This window comes from Meles meles, chromosome 1, assembly GCF_922984935.1.
Source record: "Meles meles chromosome 1, mMelMel3.1 paternal haplotype, whole genome shotgun sequence".
Classification (NCBI taxonomy): Eukaryota; Metazoa; Chordata; class Mammalia; order Carnivora; family Mustelidae; genus Meles; species Meles meles.
This window is the reverse complement of record NC_060066.1, coordinates 56,130,810-56,154,932: the sequence shown is the minus strand read 5'-3', so window position 1 is coordinate 56,154,932 and position 24,123 is coordinate 56,130,810. Positions and strand designations below refer to the sequence as shown.

At 36.6% G+C, this 24,123-nt stretch overlaps 1 protein-coding gene across 1 annotated transcript in view; it reads left to right on the top strand.

Moving 5' to 3' along the window:
• The first annotated feature begins 738 nt into the window (after positions 1-738).
• Positions 739-24,123, top strand: part of ZC2HC1A (zinc finger C2HC-type containing 1A) — a 58,950-nt gene continuing 35,565 nt past the window's right edge. The window contains exons 1-4 of the mRNA XM_045995660.1: positions 739-822; positions 10,061-10,134; positions 12,628-12,744; positions 22,533-22,674. Coding sequence (XP_045851616.1) covers positions 807-822; positions 10,061-10,134; positions 12,628-12,744; positions 22,533-22,674 — 349 coding nt within the window. The 5' untranslated portion in view covers positions 739-806. The remainder of the gene's footprint in view (positions 823-10,060; positions 10,135-12,627; positions 12,745-22,532; positions 22,675-24,123) is intronic.

The following is a 24,123-nucleotide window of genomic DNA, read 5'->3' as shown; positions in this document are numbered from 1 at the left end:
TGTGTGTGACTATCAGGTCTCCGGAATACACTCAAGTAACGAGTAATGTCGCGTGACCAGCCAGCGGAAAATGGAGAGTGAACTGCACAAACATGTGTAGGGCGTGTTTGTTTGTTGTTGTTGTTTTTTTAAGATTTTATTTATTTATTTGACAGATAGAGATCACAAGTAGGGAGAGAGGCAAGCACAGAGAGAGGAGGAAGCAGGCTCCCCGCCAAGCGGAGAGCCCAATGCGGGGCTCAATCCCAGGACCCTGGGATCATGACCTGAGCGAAAGGCAGAGGCTTAAACCCACTGAGCCACCCAGGCGCCCCAGGGCGTGTTTGGTTTGCTTGTTAGCTTAGAGCCCTCAGGGAGAGAGAAGACAGAATGTAATGACTCACTGAGGGACTGGTGAAGGGCTGCCCATGAGGTGCTGAGACATTCTAAGTGGAAGGATAGTGTGTGAGGAAAACAAATCTGCGGTCAGCAGAACAAAGACGTCGTTTAGCTACCGTACACAACCTGAAGCGGTTTAAGCTTACCGGGAGGGCGACCGGGAAAGCTCACACCGGGAAGCAGCGGTGCAATTGCCGCGGGAGGCGCGCCTCTCCTGAGTCCCGCCCCTCCTGAGTCCCGCCCCGCAAGCGTCGGGCCAATGGGAGCCCGGGATGTTAGCGGGTGGGAGGTGCGGCCGCGTTGCTACAGCCGGAGCTGGGCGGTGGCGGCGGTGGCGGCGGTGGCGGCGGTGGCGGCGGTGGCGGCGGTGGCGGCGGTGGCGGCGGGTCTTGGGGGAGAAATTTCGGGGAGCCAAAGGTGGTGGCGCAATGGAGGGACTGGAAGGTGAGGAGGTGGAGAGGTACGGGCCAGGCGGTGAGAGAGGGCCTGAAGCAACCCGCGGTGCCCAGGACAGAGGTGCTGGGGTGGCGAGGGCTGGACCGAAGCGGTGGACCCTGCCACTCCTTCCGAGGCCCGAACGGGCGGTAGCCTTTCAGCCCCCAACACCGAGGAGCTCATGATCCTCAGGCTGCCCGCCTCAGAAGGTCTTCAGCTGGGGTTCCCCACCGGGAGCCTGATACTCCTTTGGCATGTGCCTGCAGGTCTCTTCTACCATTTTTTGGTCTTGCCTGACTCCTGAGTGCCCTTTTGATAATCACAGTCTCCAGCCAGATTTTATTTTTCTTGCAAAGTGGACTCTTCATTAATGTCCATGACCTCTCTACTGCCAGTCTTTGCTGGGCCCCTGGGTGTGTTTTCAGCCTCTAGCTCCAGACACTTCCTGGCCAGTGTCCCTAGGTAACCGTTTTTCTCTTTCTACCGCATCTTCTGTCGGAGGGATGCCAAGAGCATCTACCGAGGAAGAGTCACTGGCCAGCTTCAAAGCCGGGACAATAGATTAACGGAAGGATCTAAGAGCTTGTTAATGACAACTCCGTAAGGAAGAGCCGGCATTGATTCCTTATCTTTGAGTTAATCCTTGTGCTGTAACCATGACTCCAGATTTTGCTTTGTTCCCAATTCTTTCACTTCTCTATTATTTTTGTCCATCTTAACCTCTGTAATATAACATTCGCCTAAAAACAACAATGGAAAAAAAAACTAGTTAACATTGGCAAAAACAATTTCAAGGTTGTATTTCAAATTGTGGTTAATCCTTTTGATGAAAGATCCTGTTGTCTTGGTTTAGCTCTTTCCCCCTCTCCTATTTTACATAGATTCAGGTGGAATTAAAAATAAAGAGAGGCATTGAGCCCTGTATTGTTGCATGCCAGAAAACAAATTATTTCAGGTTGTGTTATAAAGTGAAAAGTAATAACTGGTAACTTTCTGCAGTTACCTAAGAATACCAAAAAACAAATGTAATGATGAATATGATAGTTTTTAATGCTTTTACTCTCACAGTAAACAGCTTGAGAATGGTAGATGAGAATTCTGATAAATTTTCCTTTTGTGGGCAGCTACAGTATAGTATGACAAGTGAAGTTCCTGTTCTCTGGGTGTATAATTTATTTCAAGGAGATCATTAAGTTTCCATGAAATAAGAATTGTAATGATCACACTCCTTACTTTCAAGATACTGTTTTTTAGAGGACTTATGGAGGAACCTTATTTTTAAAATAAATTTTAAAATATGTGGTGGTCTTGTAACATAGTGGATAGGATCATGGGTTCTGGAATTCTTGTGAAGTTATCATAACACACATTAAGTGCTTTAAAAACTTTTCTGCAGATTTTTATTATTTCATTTAACATTTGTAATTAAGGCAAAGATCTTCATCTGTTTTTTCACTTATATATGCTAAGCACCTAAAACAGTGTCTGACCCAGAGTAGGTACTTAATAAATATTTGTCGTTAGATAAATGACTTTGTCCATCATGGGCACCATTCTAGGCCCCAGGGTTGTAGCAAAAAATAAAAAGTCAAAAGTCCTGTTCTCATTAAATCTATGTTTTAGTGAACCTTATATTCCAGCAATACCAAGACATTACTATTGAAATATTACTAAGAATGCTTTTAAAATATAATGAAAACCCAGTATAGTGTTCAATACAATGGTGGAAAAATATATGTATTCTGATGTAATATGTTATGAGGGGTATGTTTTATGGGCCCAGCTTATGATGTATCACGGTAAACAGTACTTGCTCCTTACTTTTTGGGGTTATTTTGTTTTTGTTTATTGTTTAACAAAATAAGTTACTATCATTAACTATGATGTGTTTAGTTCTAATTAGGTTAAGTTAAAATATATGAAATAGTTTTTTTTTTTGTAGGACAAAGCAGTTGCATATTAGTAATTTATGTGGTTTAAACTAATAAAATAAAAGCTCTGATATAAATAAAATCTTTAAAAAACAAAAAACAAAAACCCCAAGTGTTAGACTTTATCTTCCAATACGGGAAAAACTTTATCTTATTTATCACTGTATCAATGTTTATTGACTGAAAAACTCTGAGAGTTTTTGCTGAAGTTAGAACAGCGCCTTTCTTTCTTTCTTTCTTTCTTTCTTTCTTTCTTTCTTCTTTTTTTAAAATCAGTCCCTGTTAGGTCCCATTTTGCAACGATCAGAAGTTGGAATCTTAAGGTTCCATCCATTAATTCATTCATCCATGCCTTCATTTAATAAACATTGATACAGTGATAAATAAGATAAAGTTTTTCCCTTATTGGAAGTTAAAGTCTAACACTTGGGGTTTTTGTTTTGTTTTTTGTTTTTTTTTTTTTTTTTTTTTTGTTTTTTTTTTTTTTTTAAAGAATTTATTTATTTATTTGACAGAGACAGAGATCACAAGTAGGCAGAGAGGCAGGCAGAGAGAGAGGGGGAAGCAGGCTCCCCGCCGAGCAGAGAGCCCGATGCGGGGCTCGATCCCAGGACCCTGAGATCATGACCTGAGCTGAAGGCAGAGGCTTAAACCACTGAGCCACCCAGGCGCCCCTGTTTTTTGTTTTTTAAAGGTTTTATTTATATATTAGAGAGAAAGCACAAGGATTGAGGAGGGAGAGGGAAAAGTAGACTACCCTCTGAGCAGAGAGCTAGATGCAGGGGCTCCCTCCCAGGATGCTAGGATCATGACTTGAGCCAAAGGCAGATCCTTTAACCAACTTTGCCCCTAAAGTCTAGCACTTTGAGGTCTAATAAATGTTATATTGCAGTCCTGTAGAAAATCTCCAGGAATTTGCTTACCACGTCATAGTAATTGAGCAAATATTGTACTGTTTGGTGTCAGACTCATGTTTCTAGTTGAAGCTAGTTATTGGACTAATCTTGATTACAAAACTAGAAAATATACGGCCCCTTAAAAAATTCTATTGAAGATTATCATACTCTTTTAAAAATTATTTACATATAAAGCATGTGCCACTTTTATTATTTTTGATCTTCTGGGACTTCTCATGTTCCCTGATCATTAAGAGATGAGGTAGTAGTCAGAACACTGTATTTCAAAACTAAATATAAATGATCGCTCATGATTCTGTATCATCTATATTTGAGAATTTCTGTGTTGTGTGTGTAATTGGAGCAAAACCTTTCCTTTCTTTTCACCTAACTCTTGTGCCCTGTAGGTATACCTAAGGCCTATAGAATTAGGTCTAGACTTGGGAGAGTTTTAGTCTCTCCTAAGCTTTGCATCTGTAAAATGGAGAGATGATAAACTTTAAGCAGATTTAATAAATACACTATTGTCATTTCTTTCATAACATCTTGATAAGTGGTTATTAACAGTTGTATTAGAGATCAGGCTCCTCATTCCTTTTTGGCTTACTAAATTAGCAGATCTTAGTGTACCGCCCTCTAAAACCTCATTAGAAGTCTAATTGCTCTTCTCTGGTGTACTCTAGATTTAATTGAAGAAAGCATTCCTGTCCCATTAGGGTTTCCTTTTGGTTTTGTTTTTCTCTGGTCCAAACACATGCTAGTTTACTGAATAATTCTTCATCTTTATTGATTTATCTAGCATTCATTGTTTTTTTAGTCTTGAGTTAGATGCTAGGTTATTTTAAAAGCCAGTGTGTTGGAAAGGCCTATGTTTGGATCATTGTTTTGTTTCTTTTTAGTTCTGTGGTTTAGTAACTCTCCACTTCAGTTTCCTCAGCTATAAAAAATGGAGGTTTTAAATACTAATCTACCTGAACTATATTAATATTAAATGATGTCACATACATAAAGCATTCAGCGAGGTGCCTAGTACATAAGAGTTCCCCTCAGTCCTTGTTTATTGGATGGGGAAACTCATATAAGTGTGTTAGGAGCTTAGAAGTGTTTCAGTAGAGGTAAAACGCATGCTTGAAAGGGATTGTGTGCAGTCTTACTCTATAGATGGCTATGGTGCAGGATAGACTGGAGAAAGAAGAGACTGGAAATATATATATGGGATGAGGATTTGAACTAAGGCACAGATTGTGGAAATTAAAAAGGGAGGAGAGGTGAGATATGACTGTTGGATATGAGAGAGAAAAAGAAGCAAAAGGGTAGTCTAGCTTTGATGAAGAATTAATATTAATATCTGAAGGTCTCTGCTTTAAAAGTCTCCTCATTAAAGAAGCTTTCCCTGATCCTACCCACTTTCTAAATACACTTACACATAACACTATGACTGTCTTCTCTCTTCTTACTCTGCTCTATTTTTCTGCATTGTGCTTATCACTACCTGACATTTTATGTATTTGTTTTTATTTTTTCCATGTTAGAAGAGTAGAAGCTCTGTAAGATCATCACTGTTTGCTTACCTCATCGAACAGTTCCTGTCTCAGGGCACCTGGATGGCTCAGTTGGTTAAGCTGCTGCCTTCAGCTCAGGTCATGATCCCAGAGTCCTGGGATCAAGCCCCACATTAGACTCCCTGCCAAGCAGGAAGTCTCCTTCTCCCTATCCCTCTGCCTGCCATTCCTTTTGCTTGTGCTCTCTTCAATCTGTCAAATAAATAAATTAAATCTTAAAAAAAAATAGAACAGTTCCTGTCTCATGCTAGGTGATCAACAAATACTTGGGGGAATCAACAAATTGTTCTATTTTAATGTTGTGTTTAGTCTTGATAAAGTTTGCCTGCAGCTTAGGTAGAAGAGAAAGGGAGGAGGTAAAGAGGAGTTATTAAATGTAAGCCATTATTTCAAAAGATGTGCTACTCGGGACATTGGTCCTAAATATCTCCTAGGGTCAGGATTTCTGTTAGGGAAATAATAATATACTAAATCTCTTTTTTAATACTGAGGAAGTTCTGCTCTAAGAAAACCCATTCCTTTAATCTAGCATTTGCCAAACATGTGACCATGGATCAAAGGATTTGAGGGTGATTGGTGAAAGTAGAAATGACTAGTCAGATTCAGACTGAGTAGGAAGAAAAGTGCAATGACGAATGGGTTATCAAGAGGAAGCAAGGGGCGCCTGGATGGCTCAGTTGGTTGAGCGACTGCCTTTCAGCTCAGGTCATGATCCTGGAGTCCTGGGATCGAGTCCCTCATCAGGCTCCCAGCTCACGGGGAGTCTGCTTCTCCCTCTGACCTTCTCCTCACTCATGCTCTCTCTCACTGTCTCTCTCTCAAATAAATAAATAAAATATTAAAAAAAAAAGATGCAAATCATTCTGAGATCAAGAAAGTGATTTAAAGAGAGGTAGAAGGTAGAAGTACATGGTCAGAGAAGGTGCTTGGGTATTTTAAGAGTCCAGAGGTGGACCATTACTAAATTATTTTAACAGTTGTTATTTTTGTTGAACTGGAGTGGTGGACTAAAGAGGAGTAGACTGTGAAGGCTGTGTGTTGAGTAGGTTAAGTGTGAATGTTTAACTGTTGAAATCTAGGATGAACTCAAAGAGGAAAGTCTTTTGACATTATTAGGGATTGTTGACCTGAAAGTAATTAGATTTTGAAAAGGATTGTTGGAAGAAGACTGTATAACAGATGCTGTATGCTTCAAAATGAAGGTTTGTTTTAAGGTTTAATTCAGATGAGCAGTGACCCATGGTGAAGAAATAGACATGCTACTCAGAAGCCAGAACTGTTCTTAATTTCCAAGATTTCATTTCTTTTGAAAATGTTCTTTCCTATTTCTTAAATAGATACATTTTAGAATGTCATAACTATTTAGATTACAGCATATTATTTCACATCTATATATATGTAATATATATATAATAGTATTATATAAAGATACCATTTCAAGCCTTATGGTGCAGGTTTTGAAGTTGCCAAATACAGTAATGCATAACAGAATCAACACTGTGTGTGAGATAAATTTTATAAAGAGAAGTTATGGAGAGTTTTGGAATATTAAGGTACTTTAGTTACTTGGTTTTATCCATTAATTTGAGTGCTTCTTTCGACAGTGCTTGCTCTCTGCTACAACAGTCACCCCTCTGCATATCATCTCTACTGTGTTTTTATAAGCCTCACAATTTGCTAGCTTTTGCCACACAAGAGAGATTAGTGTTTACCTTCATGTGCTGGAGAAGAGTATTTTCTTATTTCATTGGTTGTAAAGCATTTTCATGTATAACATCTCAGATGACCCCTTAAATTTTAAGGTAGATAGAGCAGATAAAACCCTCATTTAACAAATGTTAAACTGAGGCTATTTATATGATTAGTCATACATTTTTCTTCTAATTCACGTAATGAAGACTTTTCCAACAAGGAGAGAGACATCTTGTTCTTTGCTATAGTTCCTTGCAGATTCTCAGTTCCGTATATAGACAAGTGGAATTGATTTTCTCAGCATTCTTCATGCTACCTGAAGCATTCATTCCTCCATCTGCAGTTGGTCAGCTGGTTTAATCATCCTTATATCTTATATCTGACCAAATTTTTGTTTAATTTAATGCCTGTAAGAGGGTGTGTTATCATCCATGTACTTGTCTTGCTAATGTGGTCTTAAGGTAGGTTTTATTAAATACATATAGTATATTTGTTATGGTGTATTAAATAGAAGGGGGGCATGTCATGTAGGTCATTCAACCTAACTTCCTTCCAAATTTTATACAAGAGGAGGCTGAACCTTAGTGAGGTTAAATATCTTGCCCAGGGAGTGATAGTTCAGTGTGATAGAGCTGGGACTTATGAGACAAATTTCAGTGCCTTTTTTGCTAAGCTGTCATGTCTTTTAATGAATACCATTACAACAAAATGTAGCTTTGTGACTCTGAACCTAAGCTGCTTATGACGTGTTGGTAGAAGGGGGTGTTCACACTAACATGTGCATGTTATAGTTTGTGAATTATAGGGCTATGCTGTATGACTAGCTAATATAAGAGGGAAGAAATTATAAATTTATATCTTTATTTTGAATGAAGTAATGACTTCAAAATTTTTGTAAAATTTTGCTTTGTTATTTATTTAACTGAAGTATACTTTAAAGCAAGTAAAATAAGTGATACTCTAATATTTTGTATTGATAAATTTTTAAATCATTGCTTAGAATTTAAAGGAGTATATGAAAATTATAAGTAAACAAGCTTAATAGATTATGTATCATGTGACATCACTTTGAGCATCATTATGAAGACATTCTTAGTGTATGTTGCAGATACATAGTGGAATTAAGTCCCTGTTCTCCCTAGATAACCTAACCTCTGGTATTGGAGAGGAACAATTCAGGCAAATCTTTGCTTTTGTAGTGCCCACAGCTTTACTGCCACCATAGAGACATTGCCTCCATTTGAGATGATAGTCACTATCTACCATTAAAATAGGGCAGTGGAGTATTGAGAGAATGAGAGAACAAAACAGTTTTTCTGTTATGGTTTGATTATATTCCCACCCATGTCTATTTTGATTTTTCTGTTAGTTTTCTTGAACTTACTAAATGCTTTGGAACAAATTACATGAAGTCATAATTGTACTTTCTTCATGAGTTTCTTTAGGTACTTCTAAAACAAAGTGGCTATTTGTCTTTCATGTGATAAAGGAATTTTAATAGTAAAATATTCAGCAGAAAATATATTTAAGAAATATATTTAAATGTATCTAATTATGAATTATATTTATTTTATATTATATATTAATTATATATTATTAATATATTTAATTATTAAATAAATAAAATATAATATAGTTAAGATGCAGATTCAAGTACCATTTTCAGAAAATCACAGGTATGGAAATAAATTTAGTTTTGATAATTGGCTAGACAGTAAATTGACAAATAGACTCAGCTATGTAGAATTCCAAAGAATGTAGTTGTTTCTTTTAAATCAATTTAGTAACAAAATCTGTTGTATGAAAATGTGTGATAAATGCAGTAAGTTTTGATTGAGTGAAAGTTTCAGCTACTTGCCGGTTATATAATGAATTATGCCATAGGACAGAATATCTCAGTTTGCTGGTCCGTTGAATTCTTATATAATATTTTATGTATAAAATAATGAACAATTTATATAATAAAGGTAAGCATAGTAACTAGGTGATTCTTTAAGGCATTATATAGTTCCTATTGTTTACTGTTTCACAGACCAAGATTCTTTTTTTTTTTTTAAGATTTTATTTATTTGTGAAAGAGAGAGAGAGGGAGCAAAGCAGGGGGAGCTGCAGGCAGAGCAGGAGAAGGAGAACCAGGCTCCCCACTGAACAAGGAGCCTGATGTGAGACTTGATCCCAGGATTGGGATCATGACCTGAGCCGAAGGCAGATGCCCCATGGACTGAGCCACCCAGGTGTCCCAGAAAAAGATTCTTTTTATCTTAGAATCCTTAGATCATCTCAGGAAGCCATCTTACTGATCACCAATGTTATATCTTAATCCTTTGAAGATTAATAATATATAATATTAACCTCAAGGTAAACGGTGTTTAAAGTTTGGAGAAGAATAAATGAAACAAGATGGGATTGGGAGGGAGACAAACCATAAATGACTCTTAATCTCACAAAACAAACTAGGGGTTGCTGGGGGGAGGTGGGGTTGGGAGAGGGGGAGGGGGTTATGGACATTGGGGAGGGTATGTGCTATCGTGAGTGCTGTGAAGTGTGTAAACCTGGTGATTCACAGACCTGTACCCCTGGGGATAAAAATACATTATATGTTTATTAAAAAATAAATAAATAAAGTTTGGTAATTTACAGTAGAGACAGGCTATAAATTCAGAGACTGTAACAAATTGGTTTGTTTAAAATTAGAGAAAACAAGATATGTCCAACAATATCAGTTTGGTGATACTTAAATCATGACTTCAGTATTTGGCATGTCGTTTTTGACCACTGATAACTCTTAAGTCTTGTGTCTCTTTTATCTTTTTTTTCTTTTTTTAAAGATTTTATTTATTGATTTTACACAGAGAGAGAGAGATCACGAGTAGGCAGAGCAGCAGGCAGAGGGAGAGAGAGGGGGAAGCAGGCTCCCCGCTGAGCAGAGAGCCCGATGTGGAGCTCCATCCCAGGACCCTGAGATCATGACCTGAGCTGAAGGCGGCAGTTTAACCCACTGAGCCACCCAGGCGCCCCCTTGTGTCTCTTTTAATAATACTGTTTATTCCAAAATGAAACAAGACATTTTCCACAAGAACTGACAGCTTATATATGAAGTCATTAAAATTTGGAAGTTTCACAATTTGAACAAAGAATTTATTGATTAAATTCTTTTCTGTTTTAGAAAATGGAAGTGTCCAAGTAGGAGAATTGTTACCTTGCAAGATTTGTGGAAGAACGTTCTTTCCAGTGGCATTAGTGAGTACCTTTTTCCTTTGGATTATGATAGATCTGTAATTATTCGATACCTCAGGACAACTATCTTGGGAAGAACCTCTGTGGAATAATTTAAAGAGATACTAGTCAGTATTCTTTGTTCAAGAGTATCAGTTCCGTCTATGTCTTTCTTCTAGAGAGGTCTCTTTCCTTCATAGTTTGGTCTTCAGAACTACTCTGTTAAAGTGTTTCTCTCTGGGAATATGAACAAAAACAGAACAAAAACTCAGAAATGTGTAATTATGTATTTAAAGATAAAGAATGATACGTGTCTGGGATTTGCTTTAAAGTACCTTAGGAAAAAGAGCTGGGATAGATGACAAGATTGCTAAATTGCTGATAATTGTTGATGAGTAAGTGGGAGTTCATGACACTATGCTCTTAATTCTTATGTATATTTGAAATATTCGAAGAAAAGTTGTTTTCAATTAAAAGTGTACCTAAATTATGTACCTATATTATGCATTCTTTTTAAATTTTTATTATTTTTTTATATTATACATTCTTTAGCTACTTTTATTAGTAACACAAATAGGAGTACTTTTCATTGATTTTAATGTTAAATAACCAACTAGAGAATAAGGGAAAAAATGCTTATGTACCTAAAATATTTTATTTTTACCTTAAATATAAAGATACATTTGTTAAGATTTTTTTTTATTTCTTTTCAGCGTAACAGTACTCATTGTTTTTGCACCACACCCAGTGCTCCATGCAATACGTGCCCTTCCTATTACCCACTACCTGGTTCCCCAACCTCCCAGCTGAAATCTGTCCCACCCCCTGCCCCTTCAAAACCCTCAGGTTGTTTTTCAGAGTCCACAGTCTCTCATGGTTCATCTCCTCTTTCAATTTCCCTCAACTCCCTTCTCCTCTCCATCTCCCCATGTCCTCCATGTTATTTGTTATTCTCCACAAATAAGTGATACCATATGATACTTGACACTCTCTGCTTGACTTATTTCACCCAGCATAATCTCTTCCAGTCCCGTCCATGTTGCTACAAAAGTTGGGTATTCATCCTTTCTAATGGAGGATGAATACCCAACTTTTGTAGCAACATTTGTTAATATTTTGATGCAGAATAAAGACTTTTCTTTGAATATGCATCTGCTGATTAAAGTTCTGCCACAATCCAGAATGCATGTTATGATTTCCGGTTTGTTTCTTTAAAGTAAAACAAGGATTTAATGATCCAAAATATCTGTTAGAATATCGACTCCTTTTAAATATTGACAGCTTTTTTCCTTTGTTCCTTAAAAATGTCTTGCCCATACTTAACTCAACGATTTTGTTGTTTTTATATCATCTCACTGTTTTTCAAACCATTTTCAAAACATTCAGCTCAGTTTACATATGAAAGAAAATGACTTCTTTTGCCCTTATTTAATATTTAATTAAATAATGTAATCACTATACAACTACAACTTATATAACACATCAGATTTGGGAACACGTACTACATACTTTTGACACAACTCAATGTAAGAACAGACATCTATCAGAAAATTCCTTGTTAGCCACACTTTTATTTTTTTCATATTTAAGAGATTTTTATTCTAATAGCTATATAGTACTTGCTTGTTAAAATGAAAACTGAAAACAAGTACGTATTAATTTCTAAGTGTATATTGAAAATTTAAGAGGTTGCATGATATCAAACCAACCAGTTTGAAGGTTTCCTCCTTTCTCAGATAAAGTTTAACAGTTCTATCTTGTTCAGTGTTTATCAAAATACAAAAGAAAAAAAGTGCATATAGTGCACTTCCATTAACATATTTTATTTGGAAGAGGGAAAATAATTATTTATCCAGTAGGTTAACTGAAGGTCATTTATAAGAGCATTCATTGTAATGTCCTTAAAATGAATACATGAATGATTGAATGAATGAGTTGGCAGCCATATTAAAAAAACCTATAGAAGTGGAATGCTAGATAGCTCAAAAATCATGGGTAAAGAAAGATAAACTTGTTCCTTGTAATATGTAAATGTAATATGGTAACATGCTACTGTTGTATTAAGAACTTTAGTAACCCAGCTTACTACTATTGTTTTAATTTTTGTAATCCTCACACTAATGCAGTCTCTGTTTACATTCTTTTTCCAGTATCTATTTTCATGTATTTAATAATGAAGATAACTCTTTTTTTTCCACTTAAATAACTTTGGCTTTGTTACATTATTTTCCTTATTCTTAGCAGTGTGAAAACTGAAATAGTCAACAACTCTTAATAAAATTTTGGAAGAGTATCTATAATTTCTTGTTGTATATAGTATTCATATTTTCTTGAGAAATAACTTAGAGCATGCATTATATATGATTTTTAACGGTTTTAGTTAAAGCAAAATATCATATTTATGTATCATTATTTCATCTTCTTGTTTTTAAATTGGTCTCAAATGACAATTTGAAGTTTATAGATTTCCTTTCTATAGAAAAGAAAATGATGCAGTGTATTTCTTTGTCTTAATAGAAAAAACATGGACCCATTTGCCAGAAAACTGCCACTAAGAAGCGGAAGACTTTTGATTCAAGCAGACAAAGAGCTGAAGGAACTGATATTCCAACAGTAAAGCCTCTTAAACCTAGGGTAATTATATAGCTTTTTGGATAGTACAAATTCTGCTTTGTGTTTTCAGTTTAAAAATGATCAGAAACTTGTTTATTTTAAATTTCTGCTAAGGGGAAACCAGACTACCATCTCCAAATCTATTACAGTGAGGTTTTTGTAGCATCAGATAGCCAGTTGCTTAACTATAGGCTGGAAATAATTAAAAATTCCTCACATGTTCTTTTTAAGTCATTGTTAATTATTGCAGCCTATTTAAGTGCTCTAAGTTTAAGCCTCTTATCAATAGTATAGACCCTGTATACAAAAGCAAAGTTATAATTTACAGATACCTTAGCATTATAGATATTTATTATCTTGATTAATTGTCCGTAATTGTGATCTTACGCTTCCTGGGGCAGTTTGATCAGTTACTCAACTGTCCACGTATAGCTGCTGTCAGTTTATTTTCTTTGAAAGCAGTGAACCTCTTTTAATAATATCTCTTTAATTCTACCTGTGATATGTTATATTGCCAATAATAAAGCACATACATACTTTGTTCGACATCGTTTTAAAGAGTTAGTTCAATGAAAAGTCAAAATTTGAGTACCTCATTGAATAGATTTTTGAAATAAACCTTTCTTCATTGATAATAACTTCTCCCAGTGCTACAAGAAAACATTTCCCGGTGGGGCAATTAATCTTACTAATAAAATTATTTGATAATAGAAAAATCGAATGTTCATCTTTTTTTTCAGTCTATGTATAAGTGAAGGTGAAATTTGAATAATGTACATAAACCATTATTTGATATTTTTCTTAGTATATCTGCTAGATATATGATCATATTGGCTTTAATTAGCTAAGAGGTAAACTTGAAATTTTTAGACAGTGTAATATACTGGGTGTGAAAATGAAAGGCTCAAGAGTCATACTGCCTGGATTTAACCCTTGTTCTTTTACTTACCATGCTGTGTTGGGCAGTTACTTTATCTGTACATCTCTTTATCTGTAAAATGGTGATAGTAATGCTAGTATCTGTCTTGTAGGGTTCTTACTGAATTTATCGATAGTGATCTCTCAGTAAATATTAGTTATCCTATTTTTAAAAATGATTTATTTATTTATGTGTTTACTTATTAGAGAGAGAGTGTATGCAAGAGTGGGTAGGGGCAGAAGGAGAGGGAGAGAGAAACTCAAACAGACTCTGTGCTGAGTGTAGAGCCTGAGGCAGGCGATGGGGTGGGGGGTTGGAATTGCTCAATCCCACAACCCTGAGATCATGACCTGGGCTGAAATCAAGACTTGGACACTTAACCGACTAAGGGAGAAGGGTTCTAATAGTGAAAAAAATTAATCTTCGGATAAAAACAAAGTAAAAACCATGGCTTTACATGAAGTAGTATAATTTCTTGGTACTTAAAAATGTGGTTTATAGAGCAATCGTACCAGCACTATTTGGGAACTTGTTAGAAATGCAGAATCTCAGGTCCCACTCAGAAATACTGAGTTAAGAATCTGCATTTTAACAAAATCCTTGGGCAAGTCATAGGCACCTTAAAGTTTGAAAAACTGTGTATTAAAAGATTTTTTTCAAGATTTTATTTATTTATTTGTTAGAGAGCATGAGTGGGGGGAGGGGGCAAGCAGAGGGACAAGCAGGTTCCCCACTGAGCAAGGAGCCCAATGAGGGACTTGATACCAGGACCCTGGGTTCATAACCTGAGCCAAAGCCAGATGCTTAACCAACTGAGGCACCTAGGTGTCCCAAACACTATTTTTATTTTTATTTTTATTTTAGATTTTATTTATTTATTGCAGAGAAAGAGAGTGAATGAGAGAGAGCGAAAGAGAGCGCGTGAGCACTGCCAGGGGGAGGGGCAGAGGGAGAGGGAAAAGCAGACTTACCACTGAGTAGGGAGCCTTACACAGGGCTCCATCCCAGGACTCTAGGGATCATGACCCCAGCCGAAGGCAGATGCTTAACCGATTGAGCCCCCAGGCGCTCCTGTATTAGAAGATTTTAACATCATAGTGCAGTTCTATCTTTATCTGTATCAAAGAATTCCTACAAAATCACAAGCAGAGTGGAGTAAAGCAGATACAAATTCCATTTTAGGAATAACTAAAGGTAGGCGTAATCCACAGAGTACAAAATATATGTAAGGGCTGCCCAAAGCTTTTGGTCTTCCAGAAGAACCTGCCTATAGAAGTGCAGAAAGTGGCTAAAGAACCCATGGCCTGGAATGGGAACCTGTCACCTTAAAGATGAAGGGTCTCCTTGCCCTAAATGTGACTCCTTAAATGTGAGGGATCTAAACAGGAAGTATAGACCCGTTGTTTGCTGCAGCCAAAGCAGGAATTGGGGTATTGGAACTTGGGTAGCCAGGAATTGGCATGAGCTTGGCTGAAATTGGACAAAAACCAGGAGGGAGGAAGTAGGGACATAGGCACAGAGAGTTGAAGGGGGCCCAATGGCAGAAGCTCTCAAAAAATCACTAATGAGGGGCGCCTGGGTGGCTCAGTGGGTTAAAGCCTCTGCCTTCGGCTCAGGCCATGATCTCAGGGTCCTGGGATCGAGCCCCGCATCGGGCTCTCTGCTCAGCGGGGAGCCTGCTTCCCTTCCTCTCTCTCTCTGCCTGCCTCTCTGCCTACTTGTGATCTCTGTCTGTCAAACAAATAAAATCTTTTTAAAAAAATCACTAATGAAAAAAAAATACTTTCTGAACTTAAGGAGCCTATCTAAAGGGCTAGGTCTTTTTTGTTTGTTTGTTTTGTTTTGTTTGTTTGTTTAAGTGGTTAGTATGGTTACTGAGGGAAGCATGGTTGGCAACAGGAGCCTTCCTGGACCCATGTTGTTTTAGAGAAGCATGAGAGGTATGGCCGTGTGATCAGAGAGGCCTTATTTGCATCCATATCTGTTATAATGGAGAAGAGAGCTGGCTGTTGGTTTGTGTACCTTGGAAGCAAACTGTGCACCTCTCCTCCCTAGAACCTCTTGTAAATAGCTGTAACAAGAAAACCTAATTCATTCAATGATGAGTAATAAAAAGCATTAATTTAGCATTGACACAGGATGCTGTGAGAAAAAAGGTAGATGAGAGCAGCAAAACTTATTGGTAGTGAGTTATACTTACGGAGTAGATGAATGTTGTGATCACACCTTTCACCATAAGAATAAACTTTAAAGAATCAGTAACATTCCACAACAGAGTTTGCTTGTATTTAGTTAAGATTTTGTATCTATATTTGTGAGAGAGGTACATTTGTAATTTTTCTTTTTATCAAACATTTATTGCTCTCAACAGACTAGTTAGAAAGTTGTTTTCAGGGTGCCTGGGTGGCTCAGTCAGTTAAGCACCTGCCTTCCACTCAGGTCATGATCCTGGTGTGCTGGGATCAAGCCCTGCATCAGGTTCCCATCTCAGTGGTGAGCCTGCTTCTCCCTCTCCCTCTGCTGCTCCCTCTGCAGTGCTCTCTCTCTCAAATAAATAAATAAAATCCTTTAAAAAAAAGGTTGTTTTCTTGGTTTATGTTGAAAGAGTTTTTAAAAGATTGATGCTATTTCTTTCTTAAATGTCTGCAAGAATTCAATAGTAAAGGCATCTGGGCCAATTTTCTTTAGGTTTTTAAATAATAGATTCACAAAAAAAAATAATGTAAGACTGTTAGGATTTTGTTTCTTTTAGTATCTGTTTTGTGGTGTTTGTCAAGGATATTGTCCACTTAATGTCAGATTTATTAGCACAAAGTTCCATTATGGTGTCTTCTTTTTTCCTCATGTTTATAAGAACTATATCATGTACTATTTTCCATCCCTTGGTATTTTGTGATTTCCTTTTTTCCCTTATTAGTCCTGCCTTATTAGTGTTTTTAAAAAATCATCTTTTGACTTCGCTGATTCAATGTATATTCTTGATTTAAAAAATAAAGACTTAATAAGGATAGTTGGGTATTTGAATAATATGACAAAATAAACGTGTGATAGCACAGGCGCCAGCATTATGCATAGTAGAAAGATGCTTAGAGATAGCTATTAAAGACAGGAACAAGATTAAGCTCCAAGCAATGTAGTAATTGCTATAACTGATATAGTTAGATATTAGATGCATAGGGATTAGAAGAGAGGAGGTAAATGCATCATTATTAGGAGATGATATACCTGGAAAACCCAAGAGAATCAGCTGCTAAAATATTACAAACTATAAGAGAAGCCTGTGAAATAATGAGATATAATGCTAATATACAGAAATTACTATGTTTCATATTTCAACAGACCCTTGAAACATAAAAAAGTAGAAAAGACTTTTTATAAAAGAACAGCACAAAATAAAAAATCTTTAGGGATAAACCTTTTAAAGGTATAAGACTTTCACATAGACTAAAAAAAAACAAAGCACAAGTACTTCTTCAAATGCAAATATTATATAATGTTTCTGGTTAGGTGCATTCAACAAAATAAAGATATTAAGTTTCTTAAGTTGTTTATGAATGTAATGTTTAAGATTTCCAGTTAAAATACAGTTTAAAAAATTAAGCTGATTCTGAGGTTCATATGGAAAAATGTACATACAGGAATAATCAGAAAAGATTGAAAAAGCAGAATGAAGTAGGGTTATCCTATCAGATATTAAATTATTATTATGAAGTCTGTATTTAAAACACTGGTACTAACACAAGCATAGTCAGAACACTGGAACAGAAGAGAAAGTTCAAAAATAGGCCCAAATACAAAAGAGCGTATGATAAAGGTGTTAATAGTTCAGTGGGGAGCAAAGTCAATAAAGGATGCTGAGACAGCTACATAGCCATGTTAAAACGAAAAAATAAAGTTGAATCTATATGTCACAATATAACTCATAAATTCTGAATGAATAAAAGATTTAAAAATTTGCAGTGGAGCCATGAAAATTCTAGGAGGAAAATATGGGAAAATTCCACTTGTTCCAACTTTACACATTTATTCAATGTGTAAATTGGGCCTTGCTAATAGTGACCATAAATCTGGAGCCCCAGGGCACCTGGGTGGCTCAGTGGGTTAAGCCTTTCTGCCTTCGGCTCAGGTCATGATCTCAGGGTCCTGGGATCAAGCCCCACATCGGGCTCTCTGCTCTGTAGGGAACCTGCTTCCTCCTCTCTCTCTGCCTGCCTCTCTGCCTAGTTGTGATTTCTCTCTGTCAAATAAATAAAATATGAAAAAAAAAATCTGGAGCCCCATAAAAAAACAAGTAAATTTTTTTTTCCATTTTATTTATTTTTTCAGTGTAACAGTATTCATTGTTTTTGCACAACACCCAGTGCTCCATGCAATACGTGCCCTCCCTATTATCCACCACCTGTTCCCCCAACCTCCCACCCCTGACCCTTCAAAACCCTCAGGTTGTTTTTCAGAGTCCATAGTCTCTTATGGTTCGCCTCCCCTTCCAAATTTTTTTTTTTTTTTAATAAACATATAATGTATTTTTATCCCCAGGGGTACAGGTCTGTGAATCGCCAGGTTTACACACTTCACAGCACTCACGATAGCACATACCCTCCCCAATGTCCATAGCCCCCTCCCCCTCTCCCAATCCCACCTCCCCCCAGCAACCCCCAGTTTGTTTTGTGAGATTAAGAGTCATTTATGGTTTGTCTCCCTCCCAATCCCATCTTGTTTCATTTATTCTTCTCCTATCCCCCTAACCCCCCATGTTGCTTCTCCATGTCCTCATATCAGGGAGATCATATGATAGTTGTCTTTCTCTGATTGACTTATTTCACTAAGCATGATACGCTCTAGTTCCATCCACGTAGTCGCAAATGGCAAGATTTCATTTCTTTTGATGGCTGCATAGTATTCCCTTGTATATATATATATATATATATATATATATATATATATATATATATACCACATCTTCTTTATCCATTCATCTGTTGATGGACATCTAGGTTCTTTCCATAGTTTGGCTATTGTAGACATTGCTGCTATAAACATTCGGGTACACGTGCCCCTTTGGATCACTATGTTTGTATCTTTAGGGTAAATACCCAGTAGTGCAATTGCTGGGTCATAGGGTAGTTCTATTTTCAACATTTTGAGGAACCTCCATGCTGTTTTCCAGAGTGGTTGCACCAGCTTGCATTCCCACCAACAGTGCAGGAGGGTTCCCCTTTCTCCGCATCCTCGCCAGCATCTGTCATTTCCTGACTTGTTCATTTTAGCCATTCTGACTGGTGTGAGGTGATATCTCATTGTGGTTTTGATTTGTATTTCCCTGATGCCGAGGGACGTGGAGCACTTTTTCATGTGTCTGTTGGCCATCTGGATGTCTTCTTTGCAGAAATGTCTGTTCATGTCCTCTGCCCATTTCTTGATTGGATTGTTTGTTCTTTGGGTGTTGAGTTTGCTAAGTTCCTTATAGATTTTGGATACTAGCCCTTTATCTGATATGTCGTTTGCAAATATCTTCTCCCATTCTGTCAGTTGTCTTTTGGTGTTGTTAACTGTTTCCTTTGCTGTGCAAAAGCTTTTGATCTTGATGAAATCCCAATAGTTCATTTTTGCCCTTGCTTCCCTTGCCTTTGCCGTTGCTCCTAGGAAGATGTTGCTGCGGCTGAGGTCGAAGAGGTTGCTGCCTGCGTTCTCCTCAAGGATTTTGATGGATTCCTTTCTCACATTGAGGTCCTTCATCCATTTGGAGTCTATTTTCGTGTGTGGTGTAAGGAAGTGGTCCAATTTCATTTTTCTGCATGTGGCTGTCCAATTTTCCCAGCACCATTTATTGAAGAGGCTGTCTTTTTTCCATTGGACATTCTTTCCTGCTTTGTCGAAGATGAGTTGACCATAGAGTTGAGGGTCGATTTCTGGGCTCTCTATTCTGTTCCACTGATCTATGTGTCTGTTTTTGTGCCAGTACCATGCTGTCTTGATGATGACGGCTTTGTAATAGAGCTTAAAGTCCGGAATTGTGATGCCACCAACTTTGGCTTTGTTCTTCAATATTCCTTTGGCTATTCGAGGTCTTTTCTGGTTCCATATAAATTTTAGGATTATTTGTTCCATTTCTTTGAAAAAAATGGATGGTATTTTGATAGGGATTGCATTAAATGTGTAGATTGCTTTAGGTAGCATAGACATTTTCACAATATTTATTCTTCCAATCCAGGAGCATGGAACATTTTTCCATTTCTTTGTGACTTCCTCAATTTCTTTCATGAGTACTTTATAATTTTCTGTGTATAGATTCTTAGCCTCTTTGGTTAGGTTTATTCCTAGGTATCTTACAGTTTTGGGTACGATTGTAAATGGGATTGACTCCTTAATTTCTCTTTCTTCAGTCTTGTTGTTGGTGTACAGAAATGCAACTGATTTCTGTGCATTGATTTTATATCCTGACACTTGACTGAATTCCTGTACAAGTTCTAGCAGTTTTGGAGTGGAGTCTTTTGGGTTTTCCACATATAGTATCATATCATCTGCGAAGAGTGATAGTTTGACTTCTTCTTTACCAATTTGGATGCCTTTAATTTCTTTTTGTTGTCTGATTGCTGAGGCTAGGACTTCTAATACTATGTTGAATAGCAGTGGTGATAATGGACATCCCTGCCGTGTTCCTGACCTTAGCGGAAAAGCTTTCAGTTTTTCTCCATTGAGAATGATATTTGCGGTGGGTTTTTCATAGATGGCTTTGATAATATTGAGGTATGTGCCCTCTATCCCTACACTTTGAAGAGTTTTGATCAGGAAGGGATGCTGTACTTTGTCAAATGCTTTTTCAGCATCTATGGAGAGTATCATATGGTTCTTGTTCTTTCTTTTATTAATGTGTTGTATCACATTGATTGATTTGCGGATGTTGAACCAACCCTGCAGCCCTGAAATAAATCCCACTTGATCGTGGTGAATAATCCTTTTAATGTACTGTTGAATCCTATTGGCTAGTATTTTGGCGAGAATTTTTCCGTCTGTGTTCATCAAGGATATTGGTCTGTAGTTCTCTTTTTTGGTGGGATCCTTGTCTGGTTTTGGGATCAAGGTGATGCTGGCCTCATAAAATGAGTTTGGAAGTTTTCCTTCCATTTCTATTTTTTGGAACAGTTTCAGGAGAATAGGAATGAGTTCTTCTTTAAATGTTTGGTAGAATTCCCCTGGGAAGCCGTCTGGCCCTGGGCTTTTGTTTGTTTGGAGATTTTTGATGACTGTTTCAATCTCCTTACTGGTTATGGGCCTGTTCAGGTTTTCTATTTCTTCCTGGTTCAGTTGTGGCCTTAAATGACACACTGGACCAGATGGACATCACAGATATATTCAGAACATTTCATCCCAAAGCAACAGAATACACATTCTTCTCTAGTGCACATGGAACCTTCTCCAGAATAGATCACATCCTGGGTCACAAATCAGGTCTCAACCGGTATCAAAAGATTAGGATCATTCCCTGCATATTTTCAGACCACAATGCTCTGAAGCTAGAACTCAATCACAAGAGGAAAGCTGGAAAGAACCCAAATACATGGAGACTAAACAGCATCCTTCTAAAGAATGAATGGGTCAACCAGGAAATTAAAGAAGAATTGAAAAAATTCATGGAAACAAATGTTAATGAAAACACAACAGTTCAAAATCTGTGGGACACAGCAAAGGCAGTCCTGAGAGGAAAATATATAGCGGTACAAGCCTTTCTCAAGAAACAAGAAAGGTCTCAAGTACACAACCTAACCCTACACCTAAAGGAGCTGGAGAAAGAACAAGAAAGAAGCCCTAAACCCAGCAGGAGAAGAGAAATCATAAAGATCAGAGCAGAAATCAATGAAATAGAAACCAAAAAAACAATAGAAAAAAATCAATGAAACTAGGAGCTGGTTCTTTGAAAGAATCAATAAGATTGATAAACCCCTGGCCAGACTCATCAAAAAGAAAAGAGAAAGGACCCAAATAAATAAAATCATGAATGAAAGAGGAGAGATCACAACTAACACCAAAGAAATACAGACAATTATAAGAACATACTATGAGCAACTCTACGCCAACAAATTTGACAATCTGGAAGAAATGGATGCATTCCTAGAAATTAAACTATATTTTAAAAATTAATTCCTCATATCAGAAGATCCTTAGACAAGGTCATAAGACAGCCATATTGTAGGGGAGGGCTGAGCCTAATCTATAAAGAGTTAACTAGAAATTGCTAAAATTAAGACCAGTAATCAACAGATAAGTTGACCAGGCCCATAAACAGTGCACAAAAAAGGCAATGCAATTATTCTTAATGATATAAAAAGATGCTCAACACACTTCTTATAAGAGAAAAGCCAGTTAAAACCACAGAGAAAACTATTCTTTACCTCTCCAGTCAGTTAAAAAGCCAAAAGTTTAACATACTCTGTTGGAGAAAATGAAGTAAAATAGGGAAATTACACTGTTAGTGGGAGCCTAAGTGGGTGCAACACATACAGAAGTTAATTTAGCAGTGTTTATCACAATTATAATTGCATTTAAAAAATTGCATATATAAAATTACATGAATTTTCTTTTTAAAATCATAAATTTTAAGGAAAGTAATTTAAGGACCTCCTAATAAGAGAGCATTTAAAACAATATAGCATTTCCTCAAGTTTTATTTCAATTGATTTTTTAAAAAGATTCTATTTATTTATTTGAGATAGAGCACGAGCAGGAGGGAGAGGGAAAGGGAGAAGCAAGCTATTTGCTGAGCAGGGAGCCAGGACCTTGGGATCATGATCTGAGCCAAAGGCTGATGCATACTAGCAGCCACCAAGGCGCCCTATTACAATTAATTATTTAAAAAATGTTTTGAAATGGGCTTTTCTTTATTTGTTTGTAGCCTGAACCACCAAAGAAACCATCTAATTGGAGAAGAAAACATGAAGAATTCATTGCCACCATAAGAGCAGCTAAAGGCCTTGATCAGGCTCTTAAAGAGGGTGGAAAACTTCCTCCTCCTCCTCCACCTTCTTACGATCCTGGTATGTAGAATATTGTTGATGGAAATCTTCATATGGAGGGAAAGTATTGATAGAATTATTAATTTTAAGTTGTTGATAAAGTTAATTTATAATAATGGAACCTGATGAACCATAATCTTTTAAAGTTTAATTATAAAATAATGATGCTAGTCCAGGCATTTAGGCTTATAAGGACACACTGATGTTGAACAAAGAAATACTTTATCTTTTTATCTCAGTACTATTTAAACATGAAACATTATAATGCCATTTGAAAAATTATTGTAGTATATCCCAGGAAATACTTGAAGAAGCTCACTGTCATTTGAAATGTAGTCATTTGGTAAGATTCAGATTGTATGTTGCCTAGTTCTTTGGTATCTTCTCATCTGGGAAGGAAAGAAATCATTGTTTTTAAGAGGTATATGTTCATGTGAGGAGACCACCGTATAGATTGATTTACCTAAATTATGCTTTAAATTCATGTGTTAATATAGTTTCTTCATTAGATGGATAAAAGCTTATTTGTTACCAGAAGCAAGGCAAGATGCTGGAAACCCAATATGAGATACTGAGATACTGGAACATTCAAAATATCCACAATTGACAATTTGACATGGGCTCGTAGAATAGTTTAATGAGGTAGTTATTTAAATGTACGAAGTTAGCTGCATTAAAATTGTGTTAGTATTCTTGATTGAGATTTATTTCTTAGTAAAGGGAAGTTCTTAACCAAATAAGTCAGGGAGATGAAAAGCATAGCATAGGGAATATAGTTAATAATATAATTACTTTGTATGGTGACAGATGGGTGGTGTGGATTGAATATCATATAGAATTGGCAAATGACAATGTTGTACACCTGAAACTAATGTAGCGTTGTATGTCAGCTATACTTCAATAATAAATTTAAAAAAAAGTCATTTAGAAAATCTACATATGATCATTTTTAACATTTTATTGTAGTGGAGAGGTTGACAAACTATTTCTATAAAGGACCAGATAGTAAATATCTTTGTTAATGAGGTATATTTTTATCTCTTCTTTCATCTAAGAGAAAATACAGCTGTATAAAGCTGATTAAACTATTTCTTGACAGTTTTCCTCTAATTAAAATATTTTAACAGATTAGCCCAAATTTTAAAATTTATTTTTAATATAATGTGTTATTACTGCTTAACTTCATCTCTAGTATAAAATATGTAGATATGGTGAAAACATATGGTATATTATGAAGGCAAAGAAGAAATCCTGTTTCTCCTCTACATGTTCATTCTTTTGTACTAAGGATTTTTATCTTTTGGAGTTTTCTTTCCACCCTCAAATTTGATTCTAGGCTGGGAGAAGATTAGAATTTATCATATACTAGCAAATTTTTTCTTAAATGTCTTTACTGAGTTTAGTAGTCAGGTTGGGGGTTTTTAAGGAAATGACAAGTTTTGCTTATCAAATATAATACTTTGTCTGACA